Source organism: Cynocephalus volans, chromosome 3 (assembly GCF_027409185.1).
Source record: "Cynocephalus volans isolate mCynVol1 chromosome 3, mCynVol1.pri, whole genome shotgun sequence".
NCBI lineage: Eukaryota > Metazoa > Chordata > Mammalia > Dermoptera > Cynocephalidae > Cynocephalus > Cynocephalus volans.
In genome coordinates this window covers 19,117,824-19,136,511 of record NC_084462.1, presented here as the reverse complement: position 1 = coordinate 19,136,511, position 18,688 = coordinate 19,117,824, and the positions used below count along the sequence as shown (strand labels likewise).

Sequence of the window (18,688 nt, the reverse complement as noted above, 5' to 3'; positions counted from 1 at the left end):
TCTGGTGTGGTGTTAGGAGCCCAGTTCATGCCCCATCTGCCACATGGATGAGGTGGAGGAGAGAATGCGGACACCCGGTCCCTGTGCTGGCTCGGTCTCCTGCGGGCAGTGTGATGGTGGGATATTACCACCTGAGTTCAGTCTCATCATTGCCAAGATGGGGATTGTAAGATACACCTTGAGCGGTTGCTGAGAAAGTGACACAGGATCCCGCAATGCTAAGGTGCTTGCAAAGTTCCCAGGGTCGTCACTGCTGCCACTGTCCAGGGCACTGGTGATGGGAGGGAGGAGCTCGCCAACACTGTAATCAGGCAGCAAGGACCAGCCATCCGTTCTTGGTCTCCATGCAGCACATGCCCTGCACAGGCTCCTTGGATACATCCAGAGAGCATGAGCTTGCTTCACAGAACTATAAGCACTCAAGGAATCACATTGGCTACCATGTGCAGTCTGAGAACATAACCACCAAGTGTGTGACAATAAAGCTCTATCTCCAAAATGACTCACTAGTGCAAGGACAAACAACTCATCCAGAAGTCAGGGGCCATGAGAAACTTTTTTGTAAAGGTTTCAGAAGTCAGGGGCCACCAGAAACCAATTGTAAACTATCCAGGTAGGAGCCCTTGCTAGAACATGAGATGCCACAGGTAAAGTCCCTAAATAATGCTGACATGTGTGCTCAGTCCATGGGTGACCAGGCAATAAGAAGTGGCTTGCTTGAAATTTCATGTAATGTTTACTAAAAGGAAAGGGACTCCCGCTGGTGGCCGAGCCGCTCTGGCCTGGTAGTGGGCCAGCCTCGTTAATTAATACAACTTGCTCAATTTATCCTCCCAACAGCCCCATGAGGGGGTTACAATGCCCACAGTTAAAACTAAGGTCTGAGAGGTAAGTTGAGGCTCCCACAGTGACTAAAATAGTGGAACAGAGGCTTCCACTTCCAACTTCATCTGAGGCTAAAGCCTATGCTGGTTTTATCAAACCAAGAATTTTTCTTTTCAAACCAAGACATAAATTAAGCTTTAATTTGAAAGACTTTTCAGAAACCTCTTCTGTAATATAAAATCATTGAAAACCCTAGAAAAGGTGAGCTCTTTCCCCCAGAGACACTTTAAACTGTGAGGAGTTTCACTGCTAAAGGGCAGCCACACACAAAACTTCCACCGAGGCAGGGTTTCTGTTTCCACCTGCCTCTCCTAATCCTTGGTTTCTCACCAGAAGACACTGTGGGGATAGGACAGAATGTGAGATTTGGAGTCAGGACACCCAGATTTTGTCCTGGCCTTGCCACTCACAGCTGTGGGACAAGAGCCAAGACACTAGCATGTAAGGATTGTGGTCACTGCCCTATTGGCAGCATTTTCGGTGTCTGCACGTAGTAGGCATTCAATGCATATTTACTGAATAAAGGAAAGATCACCTACCCTCTCTGAGCCTCAATTTCCTCATCTGTAAAATGGACATAATATCAATATTTACCTTACCGTGTTTAAGTGAAATTAAGAATTAAGTGAGATAAATGCATGTGAACAAATATGTCATCAAACAACTGAAGGACTTTCAAGGTTCATTAATATAATGCAGGGAGAATAAATCTCCGAACTCTCAGGCTGGTGCCTATGCAGCAAAATGCCCCCTAATCAGGCTGGCTTTCAGTGGCACAGTCCTGCCACATGGCCAGGAAGACATTTCAGTTATCCTCAAGAAGGCCACAGGCACAGGTCCACTCTGTCAGCAGTTTTCTTTGAAGACATATCTGCCTCTTTTTGTTAGGGCAAACTTACTTTTTTCTTTTTCAGAAGACAGGGACACTTACCTGTAATGATGCCATTTTTCTCCAGGGGCTCCTGCCAGCTGACCTTGAGAGATGTGTCCAGAATCTCTGTGAAACTGAGATGTCCCACAGCTCCTGGTTCTGCCAATTAAAAATAGTCATCTGTTAACACAATAACCCTATTCTCTTTTGATCAGATTCATATGGAAGGTTGTAACTATGGAAGGGAAGTGGTGAGCCAGGGCCAGCAGAAACCTGCAGGAAGCATCAGTAGAAACGCAGAAAAGACAAGGGAACTCAAGACGTTAAAGGTGTCCTAGCTATCATCACATAAATTATTTTACCTGCTTCATCCCAGCCGCACAGAGAATTGAAGTAACTGGCAGCAGGAGGTTCATACACAACTCATTCTCTTTCTCCTTAATCTAATCTAATTAGAACAATCAGGCTGGCTGGATCCTGAAAAGCAATCATTTGCACTGAGCATCCCTCAACAGGCATTTGCAGCCATGTGTCTGTCTTGTGTGGGGGCCATAAGGAGCCTTGCGAAGGCCAGAGAAGGAAGCCTAAGCCCAATGGCAGGGCGAGCCCACACCTTGCCCACAGAGTAATGTCTGCCCATCTGATCCAGAATTCCAGGCTCCAAACCCCCACTCATTCTCCTGAGGGATTCCAGACAGGCAGGCAGTGGCTTGAGAAAGTCCTAGCAAAAATGGGTTCCTTTCCCTGGAGTTTCTTTGCACTCTGGCCCTCCTGCTAATATGGGAGGGTAAAGTAGCAGAGTTATGGTTACATGCTAGAGTCAGAGCTGTTTAAGACCTGACTACGCTGCTCACGAGCTATGCAATTAAACTCTCAAATCCTTAGTTTGCTCATCTGTGAAATGGGGAAAATAAAAATAGTTCTGCAAGGTAATTATGAAATAAAATTTAATAAAACATGAAAGTGTTAGCATGTCCCTGGCACCATAAAAGTGCCCCATGAACATTAGCTGCTATTATTATGAATAGTTATCAGCAGAAGCATTCTATGATCAGAATATAAAGTCATGTCTAAGGTTAGATTATTGCCACTCATGAGGTCAAAACATGAGTTAAAAAATCCAAGACCCAGTCCCAGGTCAGTGAAACAATGTGCTCGAGGACACAAGGCCACAAAGCGCAGAGCTCGGTCCAGCATGTGGACAGATCTCCTGCTTGTTACACAGGGACAGCAGGACAGGGAACAAGTCAACCGCAGGGTGAACAGCCGGGGCATCCAGGGGAGGTTCTGACGCCCGACCTCGTGCTCCAGGTTGCCTTGGTTTAGAACACTTCACTGCTGCTACAGCAGGCCAGCCCACCCTGTGGTGGTTGGGAAGGAAAAGAGGAGCCGCACAATCTAGAGGTGACTGAGGGGCGAATGTGCTAAGAGGATGTTCTCATAGATGCCGCTTCCTGCCTGATCTGCCCTTTGCCCCCAGCCTGCCATGGTCTCTCTACAGCCATAGCTGCTGTGAGGGGCATGGGGAAGGGTGAGGGGAAGAGGACGGTTCTCCACCGTTCGCTAAGGCAGGCACTGCGTGGTGCCTGACAAACAGCTTTCACCAGCAAATACAGCGGGTTTGCTCACATTTGCTCTGCTTCCCCTCCTGCTGTTCAGAGCCCTACACCTCTCTGACAATGTCCCCCACATGCCTACTCCTCTCAATACCCAAATTCAGGAGAAATGTAAGGGACAAAGTCAGGAAGGAAGGACAGGAAGAAAGGGCGGTTTGAAGGCAGAATTGCAGAGAAAGGTGGAAAAGAAAGAGAAGGAGAAGAGACAAGAACTCCATTCATTCCCACATGTATTAATTAAGTACATACTCCATACCGGGCAGGGAACACCACCAGATTCCTATTGAAAATTCTGTGCCATATGACTCCCCTAGTGAACCTGCTGGATAATGCCACACTGAGATCTTTTTTAGTAGTTAAAAAAAATGCATTTTTTTTTTTTTTTAGCTTAAAATAGGAGAGCACGAAGTCAAGGGTGTTGGTTGTCCTGCAAGAGAGTCAGATTGTGGGATTCCCGCAGAGAAGCCTCATTCCTGCAAGTCCCTGTTCTGGCTACTGCCAGCCTTGCTTGCACATAGGGCAGATTTTTAGGGTGAATTTAACACCTAATACTCAATTGATACTTGGACACTGCCTTCTAACACAACTTGTAATTTTTTAAAAATAGTAACAGCCTCAGAAAATACACTCATCTGGGTGAAACTTTCAAAAGACTTTTCATGGGTAAGCTCAAACGCTCTGACAAATTTCACTTTTCTCGTGTGGAAGACAGTAAAATAGAATGGCTGTCAAGACCATCTCATCCTTCCCCAATTGTGAGCTTCCAGAAAAACATTCTGACGGATTTTTGAACTGACTTGTTCTTTTTTCGATCGATAGAGTAGCAAAGAAAGCTTTTTCCTCCTTTTTATATTCTCAGTATCTCTGCTTCCTGGATTCCTGCCCAAATATGCTGTCCTGTTGCTCTGCTGGAACCAGCTGCCAATGTCGAGCCTTAAAATTTATATTCTGTCTCCTCTTGACTGCCCCCTCCCCCAACAAGTTCTTACTTCATTGGAGCTTTGGGAAGGAAGGCCTGCTGGATGTGTGACTAACCGTAGCACTACATGCTTACATGGGAAATGGAGAAAGGCTTCAAACCAAGTCTAAGCACCTACCTCAAAAAATTAGATAAAGGAGGGGAAAATAAACCCAAAGCAAGTAGAAAGAAAGAAATAATAATAAAGGACAAAAATCAGTGAAATTGAAAATAGAAAATAACAGAGAAAATCAATGAAATAAGGTGGTTTTTTAAAAAAAAATCAATAAAATTGATGAACTCTAGAAAGAATGACAAAATAAAAAAAAAAGAAGACACAGATCACTGACATCAAGAATGAAATAGGGCATATGGCTAATGATCCTGAGGCCATTAGAAAGATAATAAGGGAGTACTGTAAACAACTTTACACTCACAATCTGAACAGCAGGACTCACAAATCTGAACTCTTAGACGATCAATTCCTTGGATTCCACAAACTACCGAAACTCAACCAAGGTGAAACAGACAACCCTGCTTTGGCTGCATTGCACATATTTTGATATGCTGTACTTCATTTTCATTTAGTTCTATGTATTTTAATTTCCTTTGAGACTTCCTCTTTGACCCATGGATTACTTAAAATTTAATTTCCATGTGTTTGGATGTTTTCCTACTGTCTTTCTGCTGTTGATTTCTAATTTAATTCCATTAGGGTCAGAGAACACACTTTGCATTATTTCAGTTCTTTTAAATTTGTTGAGGTTTATTTGATGGCCCAGGATATGGCCTATCTTGGTAAATGTTCAAAAAGTGCTTAAAAAATATGTGTATTTTGCTGTGACATTTGCTTTTCAGTCATACATTTTATGTACCCCTCATCAGAGGAAACTGAAAGTTGTGTCACCTTTTTAGAAATTTCTAACTGAACCACCAATTTTTGATAGTCGGGAAGCCTGTTTATCCTATTTGGGATAGAATGTTGCTATAAATGTGGAATATCTCATTAAAAGGTTAAAGATAGGGTTGAAGTCAGCTGGGGGGTGCAGTCTTTAAAAGAAAAGTTTGGACTCTCGGGTGCTGGAGAAATGGCCTATGTTGCTCTCCGGGGAAGAATGCGCTGGGAGGCATTACGGGGGATTATGGAAGGAGGTGAAGGGATAGGAATCTTAATCTGGGTGAAGAGCAAGTTCAGCAGGACTAGACTCTCCATCTCTCATTCCTGAAGCTCCTTCCTCCAGCCATGGCTTTCTTCCACAGCCCATGGATCACCTTCCACTAAGCATTGTTAGTAACTTTCAATAACTTCTCTCCCTGTGGCAAGCAGATTGTAAACACGCTGAGAATATGGCAGCTCCTCATGATCCATCTCTGCCCTAGCACAGCTCTAGAAGTAACAGTGGTGCATTCCTCTTTGACAGGTGACTTATGGCTGTTGATGAGACACATGCAAAGGAATACTCACTGTCTTCGTGAGTCCACACAAGCTGAGGAGTGCTTGGAGGCCCATCCCCAGGAGTGGTGAAACACAGCACTGATGTGAAGTAAGCAGTAAACTTCTTCAAGTTGGTTATATACCCATGGTGGACTCCATGGAAATCTGGAGCAATGGTGACCACAGTGATAGCCTCAGAGACATCTGCTGGCCATGCTAGAAGCTGGATAAACAGGTTGAAAAAGAAATCCTTTTTAATTGCATGTCTTCACTCTCAAATCTTTTATTATTATTATTATTATTATTATTATTATTTTGTCTTTTTCGTGACCGATACTCAGCCAGTGAGTGCACCAGTCATTCCTATATAGGATCCGAACCTGTGGCGGGAGCGTCGCCGCGCTCCCAGCGCCACACTCTCCCGAGTGCACCACGGGCTCGGCCCTCTTCACTCTCAAATCTGTATCAGAATTTTATTTTGCAATTAATGTGTCTTTAAGGAAAGCAAAGTCATAATTAAGAAAGTCCATAAATCCTACATCTTATAATCTTACTTCAAAAAAGTTGAATTTAAAAGATATCATAGATTATTGCATAAGAATATGTAGATTCATATACATATTTTTATACATGTATATATAAATGAATATCTACTTTAACTCTTATTGGAATAATGGACACTCCCTCACACTTTCACCTTTTCTTCACTTACGCATGTCACAGAACATACATATTTTTTAACAGTAAGGAGTAATGACGACAACATTTGTTAATTTAATTGAATCAGTATAATGAAACAAACACAAACATTTTTCCCGATAGGCACCTACTCTGACTCAGAACAAAGCCCATGATTCAACAGGAGCAATCTTAATTATTTATGATTTATAACACACAGGTTTCCTGAAAAGGATTTTAGGAGATTGGTTACAAATTTAAAGAAATAAACTATATATACCTATTCCCAGAATAGTTGTTTTAATGTCTTGGCAACATTTTCTTTGTGTGTGAATTTCAATTACACTGACACCAAACATTTCTAGGATTAATTAGCTCTGAAAGTTGACATGCTGCAGGACACAACGCGTATTTATGTACATCAAACTGACAGCTCAGCCATCAAACGAGCACCACAGTCTCGCCAATAAGACTTGACAGGAGAGTCAAGAAGGCAAAATCATCTTGGCTGATCAGTATGATTTTCTTTCAAAAAAACCTCTGACTTTAGATACCGCTGAGGAAAAAGAAAAGGCAGGGAAAATTTCTGGCTACATCTGCCTTTCTAGCAGACAAACAAGTGTTTTAGTAGGTAAAGCCAAGTGGAGGGGAAAAAATGAACCATGTGCCTGAGGAAATAATACTCTCTGAATCTGAGATTACCACATATTCAAGCAAACTAGATGGAATCCCTTCTCTATAAAGATCTTCCCTGAGTTTACCTGCCATTAAAGAACAAGCCGTAAGTAAAATTAAGGTAGGCTCCCAAATCTAACTGGAGAAGTTGATCTAAAAGGTAAGATAAGCTTTTTTACTTTTGGAAATTGCATCCAAGCACATCTACAAAAGCAACATATTCTGGCAAGTAAGGACAATAGAAGTTAGATGGTGGGAATTTGTCTGTGTCTCTAATTCAGTTCGAGTAGGTACCCTGAATCAACCAGTCTCAGTTCTTTAAACAGAACTCTCCCTAAAGTAGAAAGGGAGGAGGAATAAGTATCCTAACTTGATAGAAATGTCCCTCAAGTGCATCTGGTGCTCTTTGCTCTAAGTCTGTGTTCTTCCGAGAGAACTCCCTTCCAGGTAGAAGTGATTTGTGCAAATGTTGATTCCAGTCAACAGAGATAGGTCTCCCACTGGTCATTTGTAAATGAATGGCTTTTCTCATAAGAAATTGCTCTCTTATGTGTGAACTATCTTCTTGATAACTAATAGTTTGAGTTTCTAAGCCAGTATAGCTGATGATAAGACTTTGGATAAATGGTGATCCTACCAAGGTCAAGACACGCTGCACCTTGAGGCAATGGGGTCTTCATGAAATAGGAGGGGGCCGTCTCCTCATTGCATCACAAGTTCATTACAGACCAAGACAGCCTCCCAGAGACCCTAAACCAAGGCCACGTACCTTGTATCCCTGGTTGATGCCATTGATGAACTGCTGAGGTGGAGGGTTCCACAGGAACTGAATGGTCGTGGAATTCACGGCTTCTGTCTGCACGTTCTGTGGGGGTGCAGTAGGCACTGTTCCAAGGCAGTCATTGAAGACAGCAAAACAAAATGGTAGGCAGTGGAGAGGAGAGACGAAAAAGAAACCCTTAGCCGCCACTCACGATTCACAGGCAATTACAGCATGGAGAGCAGGGAAGTAGTATGAATGTTCCTGGAAGCTGACGGTGGCATTACAAAGAAAGAGAATTGGGCTATTTCTCATTTTCTGTTGGAGAATTCTTTAAGGCATAGGCATAAAAGTGGACTAGACCATCTACTCATTCTACAGATGAGCCTTTCCTATGGATCCAAGATAGACAGCAAGCAAAAGCTTTCTATAATTTCTTTTCCAATTACCAAATATTTGAGACCAAGACAAGGTTCCATCTAGAAATCTGCCCCCCCCCACCATTCTATACCACTATGTTTCAAGCCAAATTATTCTTTGTATGAAAAAACAAAACAAAACAAAACTATCACCCCCCCTCCCATGCATATTGTTGTTTATTCATTTGGAGGTTAAATTTCTTTTTGTCAACAAAGGGAACCATTTTTGGATTTTCCACTGTTTCTTTCTTTGACTGAACAGCTATTGAATCCAATCGTATACCTGCCAAATGGCCTGCCTTCAAGGAATGTACATTCTAGGGGAGATGCTCATGTAATTGTAAACTGGCAAGTTACTCCACAGAGCAGTAAATGTCCAGGGTAGAGCGAGTGTTCCTCCCCGGGAAGGAACAGATGTCTTCACTTGGACTGTGTCTGAAAGAAAGGGTGGATCTTTGAAGGGGGAAGGGCCTTGAGCTGCATTCTCAGCTGGGAAAACAGAGTGAGCAAAAGCATGGTGCCAGGTATGAGCCTGGCAAGGGGTGGAACCCGGTGAGCATGGCTACACGTGGGGTATTGGGGGAGAGGGGATGAGGAGGTGGATGGGCCACTCTGGGGATTACCTAATATGTCAAGACAGTGGTTGATAATTTGTATGGTAAGCAATGGGGAACTGAATGCTTTTGAAAGATAGAGGCATGACAGGGCAAGCTTTTTAAGGATGGTAACCCCAATGGACTGCAAAGAGGGGACTAGCCCACCGGCTATACCATCAAACTTTCTGCAGATGAAAACGAAGGTCCTGGCTCTTTAGAAGCTTGTTTCCAAAGTGAAACATGGAAGCCCGAAGGATCCTTTGGCTCAAGGTAAAGACACAAAGACAAAGGTCTCCTGGCACAGAACACACGGGGTCAGAACACATCCTGTTAAAAATTACTACATTTTTCATGGCTCTCTTCCTGAAAAGAAAATATCATCAGGCAGAGATTAAAAAAACTTAAAATTCACCAAGCCCTTCGAGTCTACTCCTTTAAGTCATGCTCTCTTTTCCCATCTGCTGTTGACTATGGCTGTGATATCCCTGAGTCCCTCCCTCCGTAAGTCACCAAGGAAGCTGACCTACTTCCCCACTTGGCACCCATGCAAAATCTGTGGATTAAAAATGGCCACAGGGATTGCTGTACTGAGGATGTAGAAAGTTGGAAAGAATATCACATCCACCTAAGAACAAGAAAAAGCTGAAAAATACTACAAAATCATAGCTTTTCTTGAGCCTATAAGAAAGCTGAGGTTCCACATCAGCCAAAGAGTAAGAAATAGAAGGGAACAATGGGCCTGTCCAACGAGTCGGGGCGTGGGTGCTGGCTCACCTGTGACAGAGCATGAAAGAGAGAAAGAAAGATGCCATGCAAATGGGTAAGGAAAATTCAGCTGAAATCCTCAATGAATTGTTAAAGCCTGAGTGTGGGCTAGCATGGGAGTATAGAATCTTTGGGAGCTGCAGACACAGAAAAAAAATACATTTCATACAGAAGAAAATCAAATCCCAATATATAAAAATCATTGTCTATTCTGATCAAGTGGGACTTAAAATCTGAATATCAATCAAGGTAACTCACCGTATCAACAGAATAAATAAAAAAACATATGATTATCTTAATAGAATTAGAAAAAGCATTTGATGAAATTTAACATCCAATCATGATTTAAAACAAAACAAAACAAAACACCTCTCAGCAAAGTAGGAATTTAAAGGAACTTTCTGCACTTGATAAAGGGCATCTATAAAACACCTACAACTAATATTTTATTTAAGATGAAAGACAGTGCTTTCCCCCTATGATCAGGAAAAGGCAAAGATGACTTTCTCACCATTCCTATTCTGGAAGTCTAAGCCATACAAGGAAAAAGAAAAAAGCCATGCAGACTGAAAAGGCTGTCTCTATTCACAAACAGTAAGTTTGTCTATGTAGAAAATTCCTAAGAGTCAACAAAATGAAAGCTCTTAGAACTGAGGTTAGCAAGATCAAGGATACCAGATCAAAATACAAAAATCAATTATATTTCTGAACATGAGCAATAAACAATCGGAAATTGAAATTAGAGTCAGTACCTTTAAAATAGCAATGAAAACATAAAAGAGACATAAGCAAACTATGTGCAAGTTCTGTATGCCGAAAACTGCCAAACATTAAAACATGAAAGAAATAAAAGACCTGAGTAAATGGAGAGTTATATCTTATTAATGGATTGGAAGACGGCACAGTAAAGAGGTCAATTTTCTCCAAACTAATCTATATAGTAAATGCAATACCAACCAGAATTGCAGCTACATATTTTTTTTTGAAATTGAAAAGGTGATTTTAAATTTTATATGGAAAAGCAATTAGAATAGCCAAGACAATTTTGAAAAAAATTGGACAACCTTCACTACATGATTTCAAGACTAACTATAAATCTACAGTAATTAAAACAGAATGTTACTGGAGAAAGAATGAACACATTGATCGATGACAGAATAAAGAGTTCAGAAATTGCTCCCAATTATATCAATTGTTTTTTGATAAAAGCACAAAGAAAAGACAGTCTTTCCAATAAATGGGGCTGAAAAAATTAGACACCCATACTCAAAAAATAAAATAAAGTGTGGATTCATACCTCATGCCATGTACGAAAACTAACTCAAAATAGATCAGAGGCTTAAACATAAACCTATAATTATAAAACTTCTAGGAAAAATAGTTGTGACATTAGGTTAGGCAAAAATTTCTCAGATATAACCTCAAGGACATAATTCATAAAAGAAAAAATATTGATAAATCTTACTTCATTGAAAAAGAAAACTTCTGCTCTATGATAGACTCCTGTTAAGAAAATTAAATAACAGGCTACAGACTGGGAGACAACATTTGTAAGACATATATCTGATAAAGAACTCTTATTGACAATATACGTAAAAAACTTAAAAATCCAATCATAAGAAAGCCAAAAACTCAAAATATGGGCAAAAAGAATCAGATAGTTACTTCACAAAGAAAATAGAATGATGGAAAATAAGCCTATGAAAAGATCCTCAACATCGATGGTCATCAGGTAAATTAAAATCATGAAGTGATGCTACTACATATCTACTAGGAGGGCTAAGATAAATAATAAACAACAACAACTAAATATTAGTGAAGATGTGAAGCAACCGAAGCTCTCATACTTTTAGATGGGAATGCAAACTGGTGCAACCACTTGGTAAAAGTTGCGAAGTCCAAAGTTAAACATGCACTAGCCATACAACCCAGCAATCCTGCTCCTAGATATTTGTGCAGAAGAAATCCACATAAAAATCTGTATGCAATGTTTATAGCAGCTTTAATAATCACCCCAAACTGCAAACATCCCAAATGCTCCTCAATTGGTGGATGGGGAAACAAATTGTGGTACATCCATGGAACAGAATACTACTCTGCAATGAAAAGAAACAAACTACTGATACACACCAACAACATAATTTCAAATGCACTATATAAGGAAAAGGAGCCAGATTCAAAAGACTACATACTGGATTATTCCATTTATACTGTGTTCTGTAAAAGGCATAATTATAGGAAGAGAAAACTTCAGTGGTTGCCTAGGGCAGCAGGTAGAGATAGAGGTTCGAGTACAAAGGGCCAGCACAAGGGAATTTTGGAGGTGATAGAAATATTCTACATCTCAATCAGAGTGAATGTGGGTTGTTAATGTCTGTCAAAACTTATAGAACCATATACTAAAAGAGGTGAATTTTACTATGTGTAAATTAAATCACAATAAATCACACCTTTAAAACATGCTGCAAATTCTTTGATACTTTTCCCATTGAGTGGGGATGTCTATGCCCAGGCCCCTTGAATTCAGACTCTGACTATTTGGACCAACAGAATTCCCCAGGCCTTAATAAACTAGCAGATTCTATTCCTTTCTGGGAGTCCTGACAGGCCTTGTAAGAAGTCCAAGGACCCTGAGACCACCATGCCGGAGAGCCATGTGCAGGTACACCAATGAACAGTCCCAGGGGACCCCAGCCTTCTAGTCAATCCTGCCAAGGTGCTAACATGTGAATGAAGCCATCTTCCCACCTCCTACCCTAACTGAATGAGCTATACCACCAGGCACAAGAGGCCATCCAACTAAGCCCTGCTCAAATTCCTGACCCACAAAATCATGACATATAATATAATGGCTGTTGCTTTAAACCTGTAAGTTTTGCAGTAGTCTTTATGTAGGAATAGATAACTAGGACAATCTCTGCTGAAAGAAAGAAAGAAAAGAGGAGGAAGGAAGAAAAGGAGAAAAAGGGAAAGAGAAGAAAAAATATTAGGGGCTACTGGAAAAAGACTGAAAAATGTTCTGACTTTTTCTCTTAGAACCCACATTCTCTAAGAACGTATCACATTCTTTGTAGTCTTAGCTCTGGGGTTTTATGATCCTCAATTACTGACTCTGGAACCCCACAATAATTTCTCATCAAATGTTGTTAAATTCTCTAAAATAAGACTACATGGATAATATACAAAAAACAACAACGGTATTTTGCATAATTAAACTAATTTATACTTTGTTACACAGTTTCAAAGATGTCACCTGTACCTTTGCCTTGCTTCACTGCAGTGTGATGGTCATGCTTCTGGTTATGGTCCTTCACCCTGAAGTCAGTGCTTCTCTGGGACCCACACGGTCTTGGAGGACCAAATCCCAGGAATGTCTCCCCCGGTTGACCCACTTAGGAAGGCAATGTCTCTCCCTTCTCAGTGCATGGGATTACGCAGTCATGAGCTATAACAATCACTCAACTTGAGCCACCACACGTCAAAGCCACAGACTCTGACCCTTTGACACACACTCTGCCTCTCCAAAGTCACAGGACCGATGGAGGTTCTAAAGCCTCAAATTCCTTTCTTTCACCACTCTCGGCTTTATTCCCCCAAAATCACTGATTCTCCTCAACCTTCTTCTAATCCCAGATTCTCAGCTTCCCTTTTTCCTAATTATTGCCATCAGAATAATTTCCTAATTATTAATTCAGAAATTTGTGGACAATGGAATTGGAAATTCCATCAAGCAAGAAAAAGATCTACAGCCAATAAATCCTTTTTGACAGTGTTTCAAATAAAAGAGTATTTGTGGCTGGAAAAGTTTTAATTATTGAGGGTTATGTAATCCTACCCCTTGTGGAGAAAAAGACAAGGGCTTATTTAGTCTTGGAGATAAGAGAGAGGACTACTCGGCAGAAAAGCAGAAAAGCGAAGGCCTAAACTCAGAGTTGGGTTTCAGTATGGTCTTCTCACAAGTTTAGGTGGAAGCTGTGGATTCCTGCTGCTCAGAATAAGGCCTCAAGGGACATTTTTTCCCCAGATAATGAGCATTTAAAGTGTGGTTCTTTCCATGTCCTTAAAAGCAAGCCTTGAAGCACCCTGATAAAGTAACAGGTGTTATACTCTTTTCTGGGTTTTGTTGCTCAAAAAAAAAAAAAAAAAATCCATTTTCACTAGATAATTTCCCCCTTCCTGCACAGACCTGAGTAGATTCTGTCTTAAATTTGACATAGCCTGAACCCATTCAACACCGTCTCAGTTCTCACAGCCAATGACAAGGAGCTCAGTCATGAAGCACCCAGGGCTCACGGGCACCTAATAATAACACGTGAAAGGAAAAACCAGAGCAGTTTAGACACCAGGGATTTAATTGTTATGGAAATGTCTGCAACCAGTATAAAACAGAAGCTGTTTCTCTTACCTGGAGGTGGGATTTCTTGGAGTGGGTATGCAGGAAGCATGACAGTGCAGTGGCCCTGTCAGTGTGCCTCGGATGGGTTACATATGGGCCAGGGGATGCTGATGTCTATAGGTATCATAGCAGTAAACCACTGTTTACAGCCATTCAGAAATATACAACTGTTGAAATTACATTTGAAAACTACACATACGTATTGCATATTAATAAGTGAAAGACAATGTGAAAAGGCTACATATTGTGTAATTCCAACTATATGATGTTCTGGAAAAGGCCAAACTCTGGAGACACTAAAAAGATCAGTGGTTGCCAGAGGTTAGGGATAAGTAGGAATGAATAGGTGGAGCACAGGGGATTTTCAGGGCAAGAAAACTATTCTGTATGATATTATAATGGGCCATACATGCCATTATGTTTGTCAAACCCCACAGAATATACAATGCCAGGAGTGAACCCTAATGTAAACTACGGACTTTGGGTGATGATGCCTCAAAGCAGGTTCATTGATTGTAACAAAGGTACCACTCTGGTAGTGGGAAAGTCTGTGCCTGTTGGGGGCAGGGTGTATATGGGAGCTCAGAACCTTTGACTCAGTTTTGCTATAATCCTAAAACTGTTCTAAAAAATAACACTCTATTAAGAAAAACAAAACTATTAGTGTACTTCAAAAAGTTCATGGAAAAATAGAATTAAAAGATAATGTGAATATTTCCATGAAGTTTTCAAAGTACCATCATATACCAGTATGCCCTACACTTTCTGAATCTAGTAACAATCTCTGCAGCATCTGCTGCAGACAGGCCTAGAGTGACTTAGCCACACAGCACCTTCTCTGACACCTGCTCTGACCCCTCTTATCAAGCTGAGTTTTATTTAAGTTGCAAGTTGCTTATCATCTGTAAACTCTTTTGTTTGTTTGTTCAGTGTGTGCATTTTTGTTTTTGTTTTTCAATTAATTTGCTGGTATTTTCACCTAGTCACATACAGAAAGCATGTATAAATTAGTTTATGACTATTATCTGGTAATAGGTGTTCCCTAATAAAATATAAACAATTAAAAATCTTTTCTTCTCCTTCATTCTCTTCCTTTCTTCCTGACTAGTGATGTTATAAATTCAGCAAGATCTGATTTTTGATGAAATTTGAAAATGAATCGTATCAGCTTCAAGGAATTGTAGTTGTTATGTCTTCTTCCCCGCCCCCCCGGATTTTTTTTTGTGTGTGTGTGTATGTGTGTGTGTGAATTTATTTATTTATTTTTAGCTCCCACCAATAAAGTGAGAACATGTGGTATTTCTCTTTCTGTGCCTGACTTGTTTCACTTAATATAATTCTCTCAAGGTCCATCCATGTTGTTGCAAATGGCAGTATTTCATTCGTTTTTATAGCTGAGTAGTATTCCACTGTGTAGATGTACCACATTTTCTGTATCCACTCATCCGAGGGAGGAGAGGGAGGAGGGAAGGAGGTTTCAGTAATGGGCCACAATAATCAACCACATTGTATATCGACAAAATAAAATTAAAAAAAAAAAAGAAAATGAATCATTGTTTTTAGAAATTTTTAAAAATGTTTTAAAATATTAAGCTACATAATTGAATCAGCTTAGTAAAGATGACTATAGGGTTTAACAGCTTTAAATAACTGACATTTCAAAATATTTTGGATCAGAAATGACATAATTATATTCATGAATTTTACAGAATTTTAATTGTCCAATCAAAGAAAAACAAATGCGTCAATATTGCCTATTTGCTTACAGCATGCTTCATTTTTTGAATTTTCAACCTGATTTATTTTGAGACACTCTTGAAGACGTGTGCAACCAAAACTTTTTGAAAAGTTGATTTCTGAAGTTATTAAGTCCTATAGTCCACTCCATATACTTTATATTTTAATATATATTCTTTAAAATTATTTATGTGACTATTATTAACACTATTGTATATTTATAGAGATGCATTTTCCCACCATAATGAACACCTTTTTAGGAAAGGAAAATAATCAGGTACACTAAGTCAGAGTAGTAAAAAAAGGTTTGATATGATAAGGATGATCTCAAATTCAGATTTGCGTTTTCCAATAATCCTCCCTTCTTCAGCCTCAATGTTGTATTTAACGAAAAAGGAATCAGATGAAGCAATAATGCCAGGACTTTTCCCCAAAGCATCAACCTTACACAGAAAAAGATTGGAACTGGTAAAATTGTCTGCAAGTCCACAATAAGAATCACAGGCATATATGAGTTTGGTTACAACTGTATCAGATTCAATACAAGAAGCCAGTTACAATGCCCTGCATTTAATAGCTAAAGCCAAAATCGCTCCTGCAATTGCGGTATCACTCATTTTGCCAGGCTGCACGGAAACTGTCAGCATCATGTTTGGGACTAGCGAAGCACAGGAAATAGGAAAGGTACGGCTTTGGAACAGTACTGTTAGAAGATGCATGAATGATGTGTCAAATGACCTAGGGACAAACCTAGTTCAGAGATCATTAACTTGAACAAGTTTCCACTGCAGATTGATGAGTACTGATGTTAATAATGGAAATTGGTATACAACATTAAGTGTGAATCCCTCAAAAGAAATGCTCAGAACATTATTTATGGTACAGAAAATATACCTGTTTTCAATTGTTTGCCCTGGACACAGACTCTGGGCATGAAGAGTGGTGAGTAAAGGTTTATTGGGGCTCAGTAGAGACACCTGTAAGGTAGTGGAAAGGTCATGACTGGGCACAAGAAGAAGCTGCCTGGCAGTATGGCAGCAATTGGGGTCTCCGTTGATCCTATGGGGAGCTCTGGAGTAGAGGTGTCCCTTCACCTTGTCCTCAATTGAGGAAAGGGGACTGAGCTTTCCTATGGTCACAGCAGCCAGCCATTAGCCACAGGCTGAACCATGGGAAGGGGTGTCTTCTTGGGTTAGGCAGTTCTCAGCGAGGGTCACAGCTATGAGCCCAGCACAGGGGACAGGTGTGTCACCCAGAAGAACTGATCCAGATGGAGTCACCACAGTATTCACTGCATACCAGACAAGCTACTGGGGATGAAATGGTCAAAACTACACAGACTCTTTGGAATAAACAAAATATTAGAAAAAAAATTGTAAGTTTTGGATATAAATGCCGACAGAATGGTAAAAAGATTTGATAGCAAAATTTAACCTGAAAAATCTGGGAACTGAAAAATCCATTGTTGTATTCACAGAGGTCTCCTGTCTAAAAGGTGGCCTATAGAACTGAATTCCTCATTATATGATGTTATCAGAACAGCAAATCTAATAAAATCCAAGACACTACAGTCCCACCTAATTTTTGCTTTGTGAAAGATATGGAATCAGAATACCACTTCTGGTAAAAAAAAAAAAAAGAAGTCCTTTTGAAAGATTCACACTCATGCTGAATACCAAACTTCAGTGTAAACTTGTGTGATTTAATGATCTTCTGTACTAAGTCTGTCTGGGTCATGACACACTATCCATGCATCTTCTACCAGTATTTTTCAAAAGTGGAAACTTACCTATTTCCTATTTCATTTTCATATTGAAGTGTATCGGCTGCCCCAAAGAGTTTTGCAAGAATCTGTGAGCTGGACAAAGCATTATTGTTACCAGCGTTGTTATTATTTTTGCTGAGGGGGGATCTCACTTTTAAGATTTGTTGAAGGATGGGTTATTGGCATCAAAAATGGTTCCTTACCGACATTTTTGAGAAACTGAGTGAATGCAATAGATAACTGTCAAGAATTTGTGAAAGTAAACAATCTTAGTTCAGGCTGCTATAACGAAAATATCACAGATTGGGTGGCAGATAAACAACAAACATCAGTTCTGGAAGCTGGGATGTCCAAGATCAAGACAAATTTGGTGTCTGGTGAGGGCCTGCCTCCTAACCATAACTCGTATGACAGAAAGGACTAGCTAGCTCTCAGAGGTCTCTTTCCTAAAGACACTAATCCCAATCATGAGGGCAGAGCCTCATGATTTAATCACTTCCCGGAGGCCCCACGTCCTAATACAACACCTTGGGGGTTAGGATTTGAGCATAAGAATGTTGGGGGGACACAAACTTTTAGACCACAGCATATACTAACATGTATGTGTAAAACATGGATTCAAAGCAAAAATTCAATTATGTTATAGAGTTAAAAATTATTCACTAGTGATATATAATTAACTTTATAATTCTAAAGGTGTCAGTATTTGAAACTTAAAGAAAAATTATTAGGACTGGAAGAGCAGAATACGTGTAGGTCTATAGAAATGCCCATTATTTTGTAAAACTTGATATTAAAAACCTCTGATCAGATTCCAAATCCACCCACATTATCACTGAAAATAATCAACATTATTTTTGTCAAAGAAATAAAAGAAAAAACCATTAACCTAAAGAAACATTGCACCCTTAAAGTATAATTTAAAGAGATTGGATTATCTGAATTCTGGTTAATGGCAAGAAAGAAGTTTCTCTCAACTGGGGAAAAAGCAATAGATAATCTCCCAGCATTTGTGACTTCCTGCTTGTGCAAAACCTTTTTTGTCAATAGTAACTTTTAGGTATTTGAAGAGATTATCATTAAAAGTTTTGAATGGAGCCATCTCAAGAATAAAGCCAGATGTGGAAAAAGT

The 18,688-nt window shown here is 40.0% G+C and overlaps 1 protein-coding gene across 1 annotated transcript in view; it reads right to left on the bottom strand.

Moving 5' to 3' along the window:
• The window catches only part of SDK1 (sidekick cell adhesion molecule 1), a 983,203-nt gene that overhangs the window by 170,611 nt on the left and 793,904 nt on the right, over positions 1-18,688 (bottom strand). Inside the window, exons 18-20 of the mRNA XM_063090679.1 lie at positions 7,888-8,003; positions 5,796-5,988; positions 1,817-1,915 (exon numbers count right to left, since the gene is read on the bottom strand). Of these exons, the coding sequence (XP_062946749.1) occupies positions 1,817-1,915; positions 5,796-5,988; positions 7,888-8,003 (408 nt within the window). The remainder of the gene's footprint in view (positions 1-1,816; positions 1,916-5,795; positions 5,989-7,887; positions 8,004-18,688) is intronic.